The 16,790-nt window shown below is 44.8% G+C and overlaps 1 protein-coding gene across 2 annotated transcripts; it reads right to left on the reverse strand.

Annotated features, from left to right (window-relative positions):
* Positions 1–3: 3 nt before the first annotated feature.
* LOC135507614 (zinc finger and BTB domain-containing protein 43-like) lies at positions 4–16,565 on the reverse strand. Of its 2 annotated transcripts, none has more exons than XM_064927168.1 (7): positions 16,337–16,565; positions 15,021–15,151; positions 14,684–14,836; positions 8,048–8,212; positions 7,587–7,698; positions 7,318–7,445; positions 4–1,102 (listed from the first exon to the last, which is right to left on the reverse strand). In XM_064927168.1, the coding sequence occupies exons 1-7, from the start codon at positions 16,374–16,376 to the stop codon at positions 248–250; spliced, it is 1,584 nt and encodes a 527-aa protein (XP_064783240.1). In that variant the 5' UTR covers positions 16,377–16,565; the 3' UTR covers positions 4–247. The 2 variants fall into 2 exon arrangements, with proteins under 2 accessions (XP_064783240.1, XP_064783239.1); XM_064927167.1 differs by lacking the exon at positions 16,337–16,565 and adding an exon at positions 15,525–16,006.
* Positions 16,566–16,790: the final 225 nt, after the last annotated feature.

The raw sequence follows: 16,790 nt of genomic DNA on the forward strand, positions 1-16,790 counted from the left end.
GAATAGAGTTGAAAATAATGACTTTATTACGTCTAAGTAAGGTAACTATTCAGTTGTGCTTGAACTAGCCTAGGTTTACAGTCTCTATAAAAACAGATTTACACAAGCCTGTTTTAAATGACAAGTTAACAAAGGATTAATCAGGGGTATGTGGTTAATTACCCCAAGACACTTCAAATGATTAGCTAAAATATTATAGTTAAAAATAATTCCCGGATATCCCCTGCGTACATCTCAAGCCACACTGCTACAATTTCTCCCCGTTGTGGACACTCCTATGTCTGATGAGGCTCGTCAGGAAGGAGAAGCTCTTGTAACATAGTTTGCACTTGAAGGGCTTGTCCTTGGTGTGAACGGTTTGATGAGTCTTCACATAGTACGCATGAGCGAAGCGTTTTCCACATGTGGGGCAGGCGTACGGCTTGTCGGCGTCAGTCGTAATGCTCGACTTCCCACATTGTGACGCATTGACACCAGAGGAGGGAGAAGCAGGATCCACCACACTCAGGTGGTTAGTCTTTGAGCTCCCTCCTTGACCTCTAGTCATTGTTTGTGTGTTGTTGGTATTGTGTGCTGTGTTATAGGCTAGGAACCTCTCGTGGTGAACGCCCATCATGACCCTGTCTGTATTCGTGGGGTAACCATGAGTTAACTGAGGAAGGCCAGACCCAGGTCTCCTATGAACCCAGTCACTAGGCATTAGATGAGACCCTGAAGGAGAAGACAGATTTGCTGATAGACCCCCTTGGTGGTAGTCTCCCACCACTCTCTGTGAAGGCTGAAGCCCAGGGTGACCTGCTCTGTTCATCATGGATACTGTGGTGTTTGCATCATAGGAACAGGAGGGTCTCTCTCTATCAGCTCCATCTCTCTGATGACCATCAGGACTGGGGTGGCTTAGTCCACCTGTCCACTGCTTGTGTTCTACGTAGTGGAGTCTCTGTCCCTCGCGGTTGGGTCCTGGTTCTGACTCGGAAAGGAAGAGCAACGGTTCCTGATCCATGGTCCTGATCTGGTGCCAGGGTTTGTGACCAGCCGCTTCATAGGTCCAGTCTCTCCTGCCAGTAACATCAGATATCAGTAGGTCCTCGTGAACTGGAGACTGTAAACAAAGATGGTTCAGAAGAGCATATAAAAAGGTTTATACAAGAAACTCTTTCCTGTCCACACAAACATGGCAAGATACAAAATGTTAACCACAGTCAAGCCCATCTCTAACACTGCGATTTAAGAACCTAATAATATGGAGCTATTGGGAGTTTATTATATAAATATAAATAACTCAGCAAAAAAAAACGTCCTATCAAGGTCAACTGCGTTTATTGTCAGCAAACTTAACATGTGTAAAAATTTGTATGAACATAAGATTTAACAGACATAAACTGAACAAGTTCCACAAACATGTGACTAACTAATATGGAATAATGTGTCCCTGAACAAAGGGTGGGGGGGTCAAAATAAAAAGTAAAAGTCAGTATCTGGTCTGGCCACCAGCTGCATTAAGTACTGCAGTGCATCTCCTCATGGACTGCACCAGATTTGCCTGTTCTTGCTGTGAGATGTTACCCCACTCTTCCACCAAGGCACCTGCAAGTTCCCAGACATTTCTGGGGGGGGGGGTGGCCCTAGCCTTCACCCTCTGATCCAAGACAGGTCCGAGACATGCTCAATGGGATTGAGATCCGGGCTCTTTGCTGGCCATGGCAGAACACTGACATTCCTGTCTTGTAGGAAATCACACACAGAACGAGCAGTATGGCTGGTGGCATTGTCATGCCAATTTGTAATTCGCTCTGGATAAGAGCGTCTGCTAAATGACTTAAATGTAAATGTCATGCTGGAGGGTCATATCAGGATAAGCTCGCAGGAAGGGTACCACGAGGGAGGAGGATGTCTTCCCTGTAACGTACAGCATTGAGATTGCCTTCAATGATAACAAGCTCAGTCCGATGATGCTGTGACACACCGCCCCAGACCATGATGGACCCTCCCTCCAAATCGCTCCAGAGTACAGGCCTCGGTGTAACGCTCATTCCTTCGACGATAAACGCGAATACGGCCATCACCCCTGGTGAGACAAAACCGCGATTCGTCAGTGAAGAGCACTTTTTGCCAGTACTGTCAGGTCCAGCTACGGTGGGTTTGTGCCCATAGGCGGCGTTGTTACCGGTGAGGGCTGGTGAGGACCTGCCTTACCTGCCTCAGTCCAGCCTCGCTCAGCCTATTGCGGACAGTCTGAGCACTGATGGAGGGATTGTGTGTTCCCGGTGTAACTCGGGCAGTTGTTGTTGACATCCTGTACCTGTCCCGCAGGTGTGATATTCGGATGTGCTGATCCAGTGCAGGTGTTGTTACACGTGGTCTGCGAGGGCGATCAGCTGTCCATCCTGTCTCCCTGTAGCGCTGTCTTAGGCGTCTCACAATACGGACATTGCAATTTATTACCCAGGCCACATCTGCAATCCTCATGCCTCCTTGCAGCATGCCTAAGGCACGTTCACGTAGATGAGCAGGGACCCTGGGCATCTTTCTTTTTGTGTTTTTCAGAGTCAGTAGGAAGGCCTCTTTAGTGTCCTAAGTTTTCAGAACTGTGACCTTAAATTGCCTACGGTCTGTAAGCTGTTAGTGTCTTAACGACCGTTCCACAGGTGCATGTTCATTAATTGTTTATGGTTCATTGAACAAGCATGGGAAACAGTGTTTATACCCTTTACAATTAAGATCTGTGAAGTTATTTGTATTTTTATGAATTATCTTTGAAAGACAGGGTCCTGAAAAGGGATGTTTCTTTTTTTGCTGAGTAATATACAGAGACAGACAGACATGAGTTCAAACAGTCTGCAAATGATACAAAATAACCAAGTTACTCAATTTAGTATTTCTTTTAAACAAAATGGCATTAGAATCATTTTTAATGATTGCATAAAACGATACATGACAAGTAGAATAACTTCTCACCATGGTACCCTCGCTTTGATCAAATGAATTTGAGAATACTTTGGAAAAGGTTCAATATTACACACAGCTTCATGTCAAATAAACATGAATTAAGGCACTATGATTGTCTAAAACACCTATAAAGGGACAAAGTGTAAAAATGCTAAAGTGATGAAAAGTGACAGACATCACATCTACTCTGACTCAATATACTCATTCTTTCCTCTGTTCATCCAGTTCCCAGCTACATCCAACACCAACAGAATGAACGACAAGAAAACTAACTAGTACTATATTACACATCACTACCCATTGGGCACAAATTGGTTAATTCAATGTGGTTTCAACATAATTTGTCAAAGTATTGTGACATGGAATCTACGTGGAAAATACATTGGATTTGAAACAAGTCGTGAATGTATAATTGTTTTTATTTTTACCTTTGAAACGAAGACATCTTCAACGTAATATCCACTATAAAAAAAAAACATTTTTAAACAATAGTCTGGGCAGCACCTACTACTAGAGAGTTGATCTATCTACAAGCTCAGCCCTACTTAGCTTGATATTCATCATTGACTATTACTAGTAAAAATTCCCTGTCTTAGGTCAGTTACAATCACCACTTTATTTTAAGAATGTGAAATGTCACAATATTAGAGTGATTTATTTCAGCTTTTATTTCTTTCATCACATTCCCAATGGGTCAGAAATTTCCATACACTCAATTAGTATTCGGTAGCATTGCCTTTAAATTGTTTAATTTGGGTCTAACGTTTTGGGTAGCCTTCCACAAGCTTCCCACAATAAGTTGGGTGAATTTTAGCCCATTCCTCCTGACAGAGCTGGTGTAACCAAGTCAGGTTTGTAGGCCTCCTTGCTCACACACGCTTTTTCAGTTCTGCCCACAAATTTTCTATAGGATTGAGGTAAGGGCTTTGTGATGGACACACCAATACCTTGACTTTGTTGTCCTTACGCCATTTTGAATCAACTTTGGTAGTATGATTGGGGTCGTTGTCCATTTGGAAGACCTATTTGCGACCAAGCTTTAACCTCCTGACTAGTGTCTTGATGTTACTTCAATATATCCACATAATTTTCCTGCCTCATCATGCCATCTATTTTGCGAAGTGCACCAGTCCCTCCTGCAGCAAAGCAGCCCCACAGCATGATTCTGCCACCCCCATGCTTCACAGTTGGGATGGTGTTCTTCGGCTTGCAAGCATCCCCCTTTTTCGTCCAAATATAACGATGGTCATTATGGCCAAACAGTTCTGTTTTTTTGACCAGAGGACATTTCTCCCCATGTGCAGTTGCAAACCGTAGTCTGGCTTTTTTATGGCGGTTTTGGAGCATTTGCTTCTTTTTTTGTTGAGTGGGCTTTCAGGTTATGTCGATATAGGACTCGTTTTACTGTGGATAAAGATACTTTTGTACCCATTTCCTCCAGCATCTTCACAAGGTCCTTTGCTGTTGTTCTGGGATTGTTTTTCACTTTTCGCACTAAAGTAAGTTCATCTCAAGGAGACAGAACACGTCTACTTCCTGAGCGGTATGATGGCTGCTTGGTCCCATGGTATTTATACTTGCGTACTATTGTTTGTACAGATGAACGTTGTACCTTCAGGCGTTTGGAAATTGCTCCCAAGGATGAACCAGACTTTTTTTCTGAGGTCTTTGACTTTCTTCTTTTTACCACAACTTTGGAAGTATGCTTGGGGTCATTGTCCATTTGGAAGACCCATTTGCCTCCCAAGCTTTAACCCCCTGACTGATGTCTTGAGATGTTGCTTCAATATATCCACATAATGTTCCTGCCTCATGATGCCATCTATTTTGTGAAGTGCACCAGTCCCTCCTGCAGCAAAGCACCCCAACAATATGATGGTGCCACCGCCATGCTTCGCGGTTGGGATGGTGTTCCTCGGCTAGCAAGCCTCCCCTTTAACCTCCAAACATAACGATGGTCATTATGACCAAACAGTTCTATTTCATCAGACCAGAGGACATTTCTCCAAAAATTACGATCTTTATCTCCATGTTCAGTTGCAAACCGTAGTCTGTCTTTTCTATGGTAATTTTGGAGCAGTGGCTTCTTCCTTGCTGATCTCCCAAGGATGAACCAGACTTGTGGAGGTCTCCAAAGTTTTTTCTGAGGTCTTGGCTGATTTCTTTTGATTTTCCCCATGATGTCAAGCAAAGAGGCACTGAGTTTGAAGGTAGGCCTTGAAATACATCCACAGGTACACCTCCAATTGACGACTCAAATGATGTCAATTAGCCTATCAGAAGCTTCTAAAGCCATGACATTTTCTGGAATTTTCCAAGCTGTTTAAAGGCAGTCAACTTAGTGTATGTAAACTTCTGACCCACTGGAATTGTGATATAATTCATTGTAAGTGAAATAATCTGTCTGTAAACAATTGTTGGAAAAATTACTTTGTCATGCACAAAGTAGATGTCCTATCCGACTTGCCAAAACTATAGTTTGTTAACAAGAAATTTGTGGAGTGGTTGAAAAACAAGGTTTAATGACTCCAACCTAAGTGTATGTAAAATACCAACTTCAACTGTATGTGTATGTTGACAAATGTTTTATGAAAGAAATGAGGCATGAGAACCTGGGAATTATTGTGTGATGACTCCCTCCTAAGGGCTGTTTCCCCAGCCCTTCGCTTCACCTTGGTCATAAGAACAGCCCTTAGTTGGGAATTATCACACAATAATTCCCGGGCTCTCATGCCTTATTGCTGAAACAACATCTAGGTTGCTAAGAGAGATATCCGAATAGTCAGCACAATTTCAAGTTAAGATAGTTGTTTTATGAGATCGCCAGTGTCTCAAGTATGATGGCAATTGCACCACTATAGTTGCACCACTACAGGACAGCCAGCCTATAGTGGCCGCTAGATCTGCACTATTGTCTAGGATTGATGTGCATTCCCGGTAATACACTCGTTTCCCCTGTGGACCGGCTCGTACATAAAGTGTCCCCCATTCAGGCTGCAGAGGCATAATTTTCCTCCTTAACTAGCTTTAAATGGTGAGCTGCGAGGGCGTGGGGGGTATGTGTACTGACTAAATAATACAACATTTTCCACCACTATTATCAGACACCTTAGGATGTTACACACTTGGCTGAAAGAGGTGGACAACATCTTAAGTTGTCCAAAAATAGTGGTCATTTGGTAGTGCTATTAGATCAATCACAGTCATAACACATTAAGTTGTGTATAAATAACAATATCTGACATTGTATTCCCATGGTTGAAAGCTCAGTGATAACACAAGTGTCAACTAAACCAAAAAAATTACATTTACATTTAAGTCATTTGGCAGACGCTCTTATCCAGAGCGACTTACAAATCTGACAGATTTTTCCATTGGAATTTAGTTAACATTTTTGATGGTTGAAATCTGTGATAACATATTGGGAATTCAACAAACTATTAGCTGTCATTTTAGGTAGGTGAAAATAGATTGGAATCTCATTGATCAATGTATGTACCAAATATTAACCAGTTCTATATGTTGAAATGACGTGGTGTACCCAGTGGGTATACACTATTCATGGGTCATGTGCATTTTCTGCTGGTGTATCCTGAGGTTGCTCCTCTCTGAGAACCTTTCTCTGCAGTGCGTGCAGTTGAACGGCCTCTCTCAAGTGTGGACCTTCATGTGCATCTTGAGATCGTGTTGGCGTGAGAACCTCTTCTCACACTGGGGACAGCTGTAGGGTTTCTCCCCTGTGTGGACTCTCTGGTGCCTCTTCAGGTTGGACGAATGGGAGAAACTAGCCCGGCAAAGGTGGCAGCCAAATGGTTTCTCCCCTGTGTGCATCCTCTGGTGGATCTCCACCTGTTTGGGGAAACTGAAGGCTTTCCCACAGAATGAACACGGGAAGCGCTTCTCTTTACTACTGGATCTGCTCATAGCGTTACTACTACTGTCATTTGTCAATGGGCTTGTGAAGCCATTTAGTGTTGAGGAACTGGCATTGTCTAAGGTTTGGTTTAACATTATGAGAGTGTGAGAAGGATGAAGGCCAGGGAGCATCTGTGTTGTTGCAGGGTCCATGTTCCAGTTGATGGATCCTATAGAAGGCAGGCTGAAGGCAGCATCTGTTAGGGGGTTAACCTGAGGCGCCATCAGTCTCTCTGAATCACAACTATAGGAGCAGGACGGAGCATCGCTAGCCGAGTCTGTGTCTGTTCTCTCTCGCCACGTACCAAATCTACACCTCGCCCTGGTCTCAGCCAGTCTGCTGTCATGGAGACTAAGTTTGGTTGTTGTTTTGTATTCCACTGTCTGTTTCTGGTTGTGCTTAACAGTGTTGTTCCCTAGCCCAGAGTTGAGGACGCTGTCCCATCCACTGACCTCCACTATGTTGCCTCTAGTCCTGTCCTGCTCAGTGACATTGTCCCCTGGGCCCTTGGCTGCACCAGTCTGGTTCTGGGAATCCAAGATGTCCGCCCAGTCTCCTCTGTTAACCTCCAGCCAACCACCTGCAGGAAGAGGTTCGACTTTACGAACATGGCAGAGAACTCTACATATGGAGTTTTTTTGAGTCAAGTTAATACGTTATAGTTAGGCCATCACTATTCCTATCTATTACTGTATGTAGGTTATATGTATGTCTCTCTTACCTTGCTCCCCCGTCTTTAGTCCACTCAGCAGGTCAATGCTCTCTGGTCCATCTTCTATTGTCTCCTCTTTGACTAGTAGCAGATCAGGCTTCCCATCCTCCATGTCTACTGACTGTAAGAGATACAGAGTGAGAGGATGTTGGATCAAGACATCTGATGAGCACCCTGCTATGGAGCATCTTCTGATTGGGTAATGAGGGATTGCTATGAGTACTATGCAAACATGTTAGTTGATTTGATTACTTGACACTCTTTAATGGTTTGATAAATCAAAGGCATGGTCCCACACTTAAGACAACATGTATGAAGACCTCGGCCCGTATCCACAAAGAGTCTCAGAGTAGGAGTGCTGATCTAGGATCTTTCCATATGATCTAAAAGGCTAAACTGATCTTAGATCAGCTTTGTGGATACAGGCCCCGAACTAATACCATTCAGACAGTGGTTCACAGTAGGCTCACCTCAGTGAGACTGTGTGTGGTCCTGTGCTGCTCAGCTGGTTCCTCTGTGGGTTCAGGAGGAGGTGTAGTCTGGTTGTCCTCCATGACCATGGTCCCCTCTGGGTTCCCCAGACCCTCCTCACACCCCTCCTCCTTCACCAGCAGCACTTCTGGACCCTCCTCCTCCTGGAAGAGAGTTGTAATACAGATTACACAAATATACACTCCCCCAGGTACGTAAAAACAGATAAACACACTTTAATGATGGATGAGCCATACTTGTGAACATTAGAAACTAACATTAAATTCAAACAGTTGCTCTGTCACAAAATGTGCATCAGCCAGTTAAAATGGTCAATTTACTTGCACGTGATAGAACGCTGCATTGTAGCTGAGTCCCATCAGATAACCTGGTACACGTTAGCCCTATGCTAACCTCACCAGATGACTGATTATTTCCTGGAACAAAATTCCACATCAGCCTATCAAAGATCTTAGACTTTATATCCACCAACAAATTGTATTTCTTAAAATAGGTCAACCCTGGACACAAGGGATATTTTAAACCAACAAATTCAAGGTTGCCTTTAGTTTCGTTGGTCTGTAACAACATATGCCAATCTTGCATTGATGCATCCTTGACAAGGCAACTTGCTGTTAGTACTAATGTAAGACAATGTTCAGCAATAAAGATGTAGGTTGTACAACATGTAAGTTAATATTCATTCATCGTTTTAAAAAAGGTTGAAGATGCTCGTGGTCCTGTCAAATAGTTGTAATTTACCCTTACTGCCATCACTAATTGGTGGTGTAATCCACTAAGACAGTAAGCCCAGAGACGGCAAGGTACGATGGCTGAGAGTTCGAATCCCCCTCGGGGCAAGGATTTCATTTACGGAAAAAGCACTCCACTGTGGGCCCTCGACTGAAATAACACATATATGAAAAAGTAGATTATAAAAATGCATCTAAAACATTGTAAATGTAAGCCTTCAATTCTATGTAATATAGCCTATAGTAGCAACAATGATTTATGTAGCAGTGCCAGTAGCCTGTGTGTCAGTCAGCAACAGGAAGCAGAACCTACTCATAAAATGTATTTGTAATCTTCATTTACAGGGTTTCGCCTGCACTTCCTCTTCACACAATTAGTGTAAGCATAATATCTAGCTTCTTACTTTCAGTTGTCTCTATGAACACACCCTGAAAGCAGTGAATGGTCTTGTGTTACCACCTTATTAATAGGCCTACAGCGTGCAGTAAGATGCGTTGATTAGTTGATTGACAGGTATATTGTAGAACAGGGCCGGTCCAAGGCATAAGCGGCCTGAGCCCCATGGCAAAATGTGTAGAAATACAGCAACTTTTAAAACTGAAATTCTCTCTGCCGTCAAAGGGCACAAAATGTTTTGCCGTGGGGTGGTGGGCCCCCCAACCAAATCCCCCAAAAGCTAGGACCTGCCCTGCTTTAGAAGATAAACGATAAACTTTCCTCGAGTGTGGATGCTCGCCAACGTGGGTTTGAGTCCGGACTCGTGATCAACTTTAAAAAACTAACTAACACTGTTACTGCAATACTGCCATCTGTAGGATAATAATTACATTTACATTTAAGTCATTTAGCAGACGCTCTTATCCAGAGCGACTTACAAATTGGTGAATTCACCTTCTGACATCCAGTGGAACAGCCACTTACAATAGTGCATCTAAATCATTTAAGGGGGGGGGGGGGTGAGAAGGATTACTTTATCCTATCCTAGGTATTCCTTGAAGAGGTGGGGTTTCAGGTGTCTCCGGAAGGTGGTGATTGACTCCGCTGTCCTGGCGTCGTGAGGGAGTTTGTTCCACCATTGGGGGGCCAGAGCAGCGAACAGTTTTGACTGGGCTGAGCGGGAACTGTACTTCCTCAGTGGTAGGGAGGCGAGCAGGCCAGAGGTGGATGAACGCAGTGCCCTTGTTTGGGTGTAGGGCCTGATCAGAGCCTGGAGGTACTGCGGTGCCGTTCCCCTCACAGCTCCGTAGGCAAGCACCATGGTCTTGTAGCGGATGCGAGCTTCAACTGGAAGCCAGTGGAGAGAGCGGAGGAGCGGGGTGACGTGAGAGAACTTGGGAAGGTTGAACACCAGACGGGCTGCGGCGTTCTGGATGAGTTGTAGGGGTTTAATGGCACAGGCAGGGAGCCCAGCCAACAGCGAGTTGCAGTAATCCAGACGGGAGATGACAAGTGCCTGGATTAGGACTTGCGCCGCTTCCTGTGTGAGGCAGGGTCGTACTCTGCGGATGTTGTAGAGCATGAACCTACAGGAACGGGCCACCGCCTTGATGTTAGTTGAGAACGACAGGGTGTTGTCCAGGATCACGCCAAGGTTCCTAGCGCTCTGGGAGGAGGACACAATGGAGTTGTCAACCGTGATGGCGAGATCATGGAACGGGCAGTCCTTCCCCGGGAGGAAGAGCAGCTCCGTCTTGCCGAGGTTCAGCTTGAGGTGGTGATCCGTCATCCACACTGATATGTCTGCCAGACATGCAGAGATGCGATTCGCCACCTGGTCATCAGAAGGGGGAAAGGAGAAGATTAATTGTGTGTCGTCTGCATAGCAATGATAGGAGAGACCATGTGAGGTTATGACAGAGCCAAGTGACTTGGTGTATAGCGAGAATAGGAGAGGGCCTAGAACAGAGCCCTGGGGGACACCAGTGGTGAGAGCGCGTGGCGAGGAGACAGATTCTCGCCACGCCACCTGGTAGGAGCGACCTGTCAGGTAGGACGCAATCCAAGCGTGGGCCGCGCCGGAGATGCCCAACTCGGAGAGGGTGGAGAGGAGGATCTGATGGTTCACAGTATCGAAGGCAGCCGATAGGTCTAGAAGGATGAGAGCAGAGGAGAGAGAGTTAGCTTTAGCAGTGCGGAGCGCCTCCGTGATACAGAGAAGAGCAGTCTCAGTTGAATGACTAGTCTTGAAACCTGACTGATTTGGATCAAGAAGGTCATTCTGAGAGAGATAGCGGGAGAGCTGGCCAAGGACGGCACGTTCAAGAGTTTTGGAGAGAAAAGAAAGAAGGGATACTGGTCTGTAGTTGTTGACATCGGAGGGGTCGAGTGTAGGTTTTTTCAGAAGGGGTGCAACTCTCGCTCTCTTGAAGACGGAAGCGACGTAGCCAGCGGTCAGGGATGAGTTGATGAGCGAGGTGAGGTAAGGGAGAAGGTCTCCGGAAATGGTCTGGAGAAGAGAGGAGGGGATAGGGTCAAGCGGGCAGGTTGTTGGGCGGCCGGCCGTCACAAGAAGCGAGATTTCATCTGGAGAGAGAGGGGAGAAAGAGGTCAGAGCACAGGGTAGGGCAGTGTGAGCAGAACCAGCGGTGTCGTTTGACTTAGCAAACGAGGATCGGATGTCGTCGACCTTCTTTTCAAAATGGTTGACGAAGTCATCTGCAGAGAGGGAGGAGGGGGGGGAGGATTCAGGAGGGAGGAGAAGGTGGCAAAGAGCTTCCTAGGGTTAGAGGCAGATGCTTGGAATTTAGAGTGGTAGAAAGTGGCTTTAGCAGCAGAGACAGAGGAGGAAAATGTAGAGAGGAGGGAGTGAAAGGATGCCAGGTCCGCAGGGAGGCGAGTTTTCCTCCATTTCCGCTCGGCTGCCCGGAGCCCTGTTCTGGGCTCCGAGTGTTTGACTTTAAGGTCGCTCTAATGCTCGTGTTTGTTCACCTCAATCTACGTCAACATTTATAATTGGCTGATGCAGAACTTGTTCCAGGAAATAATCACTGTCATGGTGAGGTTCGCATCGGACTAAAGTGTGGAAGGTTATCTGATGGGACCAGCTACAATTTGTCTCCCGAGTTGCACAGTGATCTAAGGCACTGCATCTCAGGGCTAGAGGCGTCACTACAGGTCTGATCCCGGTATCACAACCGGCAGTGATCGGGAGTCCCACAGGGCAGGTTAAGGGAGAGTTTGGCTGGGGTAGACAGTCATTGTAAAATAAGATTTTTTTTCTTAACGGACTTGCCTAGTTAAATAAATAAACAATAACCTACTATCACATGTAAGTAAATTAATTAGTTTAATTGGCTAATACACAGAAACAGAGTAACTGATGCAGAACTTGTTCCAGGAAATAATCACTGTCTTCTGGTGAGTTTCGTATAGGACTAACGTGTAGGTTATCTGATGGGACCAGCTACAATGAAGCCTACTATTGCGTGCAAGTAAATTAATGAGGGAAACGGTTTCTAATGTTCACAAGTATGGCTCAGGAGTGTTTACCCATCCCCACTATGTTTGAGTCCTATACTGTAGTTTCAGAAGGACTTGATGGTTTTTAAACCCATCATGGTGGACATAAATATGATGTTGTGGGTAAATATAAGTCAGTTATCATAAGTCAAGTCAGACAAACCCTGACGAAACTATTTTGACATGTACAGTAGGTGTTTGTTAGTGTCTGGGTATGTGTAGATATATTTAGTAAGTATATATTAGTTATAAAGTGCTGTTGTATGTATGCAGAATAGGGTGAGATCAGATGTGATGTAAACTAAAGAGAGTCTCAAAGTCAGTGTTTATTAAACATTAACAAATGTTAAATACACCATATGAAAACAACACATACACACGTATCCCTGCGTACCCGGCAGACATCTCAGCTTGGATGTCTGCCCACCACCTCAAGCTCAACCTTGACAAGATGGAACAGCTCTTCCTCCCGGGGAAGACCTACCCCGCTCAAAGGTTCATGCTCTACAACATCCGTAGAGTACGACCCTTACTCACACAAGAAGCGGAGCAGGCCTTAATCCACGCAGTTGTCATTTCCCGTCTAGACTTCTGAAGTGCTCTGTTGGATGGGCTCCCCTCCTGTGCCATCAAACCCCTGAAACGTATCTAGAACGCTGCACTCTGCCAAGTTCTCCCATGTCGCCCCGCTCCTCGGCACACTCCACTGGCTTCCAGTCGAAGTTCGCATCCACTACAAGACCATGATGGTTGCCTACAGAGCAGCAAAGTGAACTGCCCCTCCCTACCTTCAGGCTATGCTCAAATCCTACACCCCAATCCAAGCACTCCATTCTGCCACCTCTGGTCTCTTTACTGCCCCACCCTTACGAGTGGTCAGCTCTTGCTCAGACCAGTCAAAGCTCTTCTCTGTCCTGACACCCCAATGATGGAACCAGCTTCCCCCTGAAGCTAGAACAGCAGAGTCCCTTCCAAAAAAGAATGAGTCTTCCTACTAGCACTGACTTTGCTGCTAAGTACTTTATTTAAGGAAATGTACTTGCTACGACTGTGTTACGTGGTTCTTTAGCCCAGCTTTCTTAAAATGAACGCATTAACTGTAATTCACTGTGGATAAGAGTGCCTGCTAAATGACTAAAATGTACATTTAAAATGTCTCAATCTGTATGAACATCATATATCCTACACAGTACAAACACAATATGTAACATACTTTTTAGGCTTATATATGCCTTACATATCACAATGTCTGGATGCAATATTCTATCCAGGAATATTCAACACTGAAATATGTTACTCTCACTATTCTAAATGCAACTGTGGATATTTTCTGTATGACAATGAAAATTAATCTTTAATGCAGGATTTGATCTAAACGTCAGAAGCTATTGAGTGGAATGGTTACTTTCTATGTTATAGAGTGGAATGTTTTCTGCTGGTGTATCCTGAGGTATCTCCTCTCTGAGAACCTCTTCCTGCAGCGCAAACAGGCAAACAGCCTTTTTCCTGTGTGGACCTTCAGATGCATCTTTAGCTTGTTCTAGTGGGTGAACCTCATCTGACACTTGGTAGAGCTGAAGGATTTCTCCCCTGTGTGGACCCTCTGGTGCCTCTTCAGGTTGCAGGCCTGGCTGAAGGACATATGACACTGGGTACAGCTGAAGGGTTTCACCCCTGTGTGGACCCTCTGGTGGATCTCAACCTTCTGGGCGCAGCTGAAGCCTTTGTTATACAGAGGAAACGTTTCTCTTTACTATTGCCTGATGTTGCTCCCCCTCCCTGAGCCTGGGCTCTAACCCTGTTGTTTGAGTTCAATAGCTGATCAAAAAGGACACGGCAGCCATGTGAATTGGAAGGCCCCATCAACGTGGACACTGGGTCTCGATCCCTGAATGAGTGTTAAGGGGAGTGGGTCGCGACATTTGGATGCGTCTAAGCTTTCCCTGTACTCTAAGAAATCTCTACCTTGTGAGTGTCCTTCTCCTAAGTCAGTCTCATCCACATTCCATGTGGGAGGAGCATCACCCTCCACTTTCAGTCACTTCATCAATGACTATAACCTCTTATCTTGGCACCCTTCATAGTACACACTACTACTGTAGCGGTTCCAGTCTCCTCTAGACAGATTAGTCTGTGTCTCTAAACCCAAGGATATGTTGCCAGAGTCCATCTCTGTAGTGTAGGAACAAGACAGATCACTGCCAGCCTCTAACACGTCACCTGAGTCTCCATGGGAATTAACAGTCCTCGGGCTCGGGTTACCGTAAAGTAAATAATCTGAGCTGAGAACAGGACAGCCCAGTCGCCCCAGCCCCTCTGGGTCTGACCTGTGGTCAGATCCTGTGTGTAAAAGTCTTTGTGTTACAATTAAAGTCTATGTGTCCGTCTCTTGACTTGAGGACGGCGTTCGGAGTTCCACTGACCTCCGTGATGCTGCGTCGGGTCCTGGGCGCGGTGGCGGTGAGGTCCTCCATGGCTACATGGGACGCTCCAGTCTGGATGTCTCTGCTGTGCCGTGGGTCCTCCTCTCCTTCAGACCTCTCCAGCTTGACCCCAGTGACTGCAGCCTCTGCAGACTGACACAAGGAGAGGTTATTATTACCAGTAAATTTGTTTAATTGGATAACAATATCTAAGTTTCACAAGTTCCCATATGTTAGATATAAGAATGTACATGTAAGCAAATTAATAGCTGAGGGGAGCCTTTCTGAGATAAACGGGCCACATTTGATGTACTGTAATTTCTTATGTTACACTAACCTCTATCACGATAACATGCTGGGTTGAGGTTCCACTCCCCTCATCAACAGTGATTGGTTGGTCATCTCTAAACGTGTTATGTCCTGCTGGCTTCGCAAAGCTCCTGTGGCCTCGAGTGAGATGTCCTTCGCCTGAAAGTGTGATTGGGGGAAATGAGTGGTTAAATTAGGTACTGTCAATGCTCAATTGTACACTATTGGAACTGTCTAGGATGGAAGGTGACACTTCTTGTAACTTCTACAACTATTTATTGTTCCATGCATATTATTTTTAATTGAGTTTGACAACACGACATTCAGTAAATCAATAATCTGGTTACAATATTATATAGAATATGATATTTTGTAAAAAAACAACAACAAAAAACATTTGCAAGATGGCTAGGTAAACAGGGCAAATATTGCATACTATCCAAACACTAAACAAAATCCAATTCTGGGTCACACATCTGAACACATGCGCAGAGAGGAATGGGGCGACAGCCTCGGCAACATCAAAATGTACCTCTTGCCAATCCTCTATATCGGTCGAGGAGTTTCACACTACTGGGACGACTGGCGAGAACGCGCTCCCGTGCCATCTTCAATTCCAACAGCTGTAATTTCCTCCGCAATCCCCTGTTCTCTTTATGGCTTTGAGTTATTTCCAAACGAACCACTGCATAGTCGTCGTCAACGATTTTACAGATCTCTGCTACAGCTGCATTCGCTAGCACCTCCATGATGGAGGCTATTTGAGTGTGAAAAACCATACAGTTAGCCATTGTTAGCTAACGTTAGCAGCTAACTAGCTAGAAAACATAGATCGTCCTGTCGACAACGCGAATTAAAGACTACCAGGTGTAAATATGTGACGCTGTGCAGTCGAGGGATTCATATTGAGTTCCAGGGTGTTAATAAACGTCTAAATAACAATAAAAACGCTAAATGTAAGACTGTTATTGGGTCAATGTTAACTTCCGTTTATATTGACGAATTATTTTTTATTCTTCCTCTCTGTTTTAATGGCTTTCGCAACAATTTGAAGTGCATGCCGCCACCTACTGTATGGGTGGATAAGTTAAACGACAAAAAAACATTAACTTCGAAATCAACCTGCTTTTCTGTTCAAATCAAACATTCTAATCAGGTCCCTACACAGGCTCAGAAAAGAGCCTGGGAGGTCGTGCCATCTCCCAACGACAGTATCCTTGCCGGTGCTTCTGCCATGAAATATTGATGCCCCTATAATACTTTTCAGCCATAGACAATGATTAATTGGACACTTGAACAATACAATTAATAAATGTGTCAATAAGTGTTACAAAATCCACCTACACAATAACTGTATCCAGATCTCTTGACTGACGAGGAACATTTACTGTTGTAAATGTTGTGCATCCACTGCCATTTCCACTGGCCCATTAGACTCTCTCCCCAGCTCCACATAGAAGATCTGCTGGACAGCCCTGATCCTTGACACCTCAACCTCTTTCACCCTAACAGGGCACTCATGGAAGTCGGGAATATGATGCCCACCGCAGTTGCAACATTTTACATTCAGACTCTTCAATAACATACCCTCCCGTCTGCAAACACTTGAAACGCGCGTTTCCACGAACGCTCTCATGGCGTAGCTTTTATTTATCCGAGGGGACTAAACTCCCAGGTGAAGTTAGTTTCTGATGAACAGTGGTGTGAAGTACTTAAGTCATTTTTGGGGGTGTCTGTACTTTACTATTTATATTTGACTACTTTTACTACATTACTAAAAGAAAAATGTACGTTTTAC

This window comes from Oncorhynchus masou, chromosome 21 (assembly GCF_036934945.1).
Source record: "Oncorhynchus masou masou isolate Uvic2021 chromosome 21, UVic_Omas_1.1, whole genome shotgun sequence".
In the NCBI taxonomy this organism is placed as follows: domain Eukaryota; kingdom Metazoa; phylum Chordata; class Actinopteri; order Salmoniformes; family Salmonidae; genus Oncorhynchus; species Oncorhynchus masou.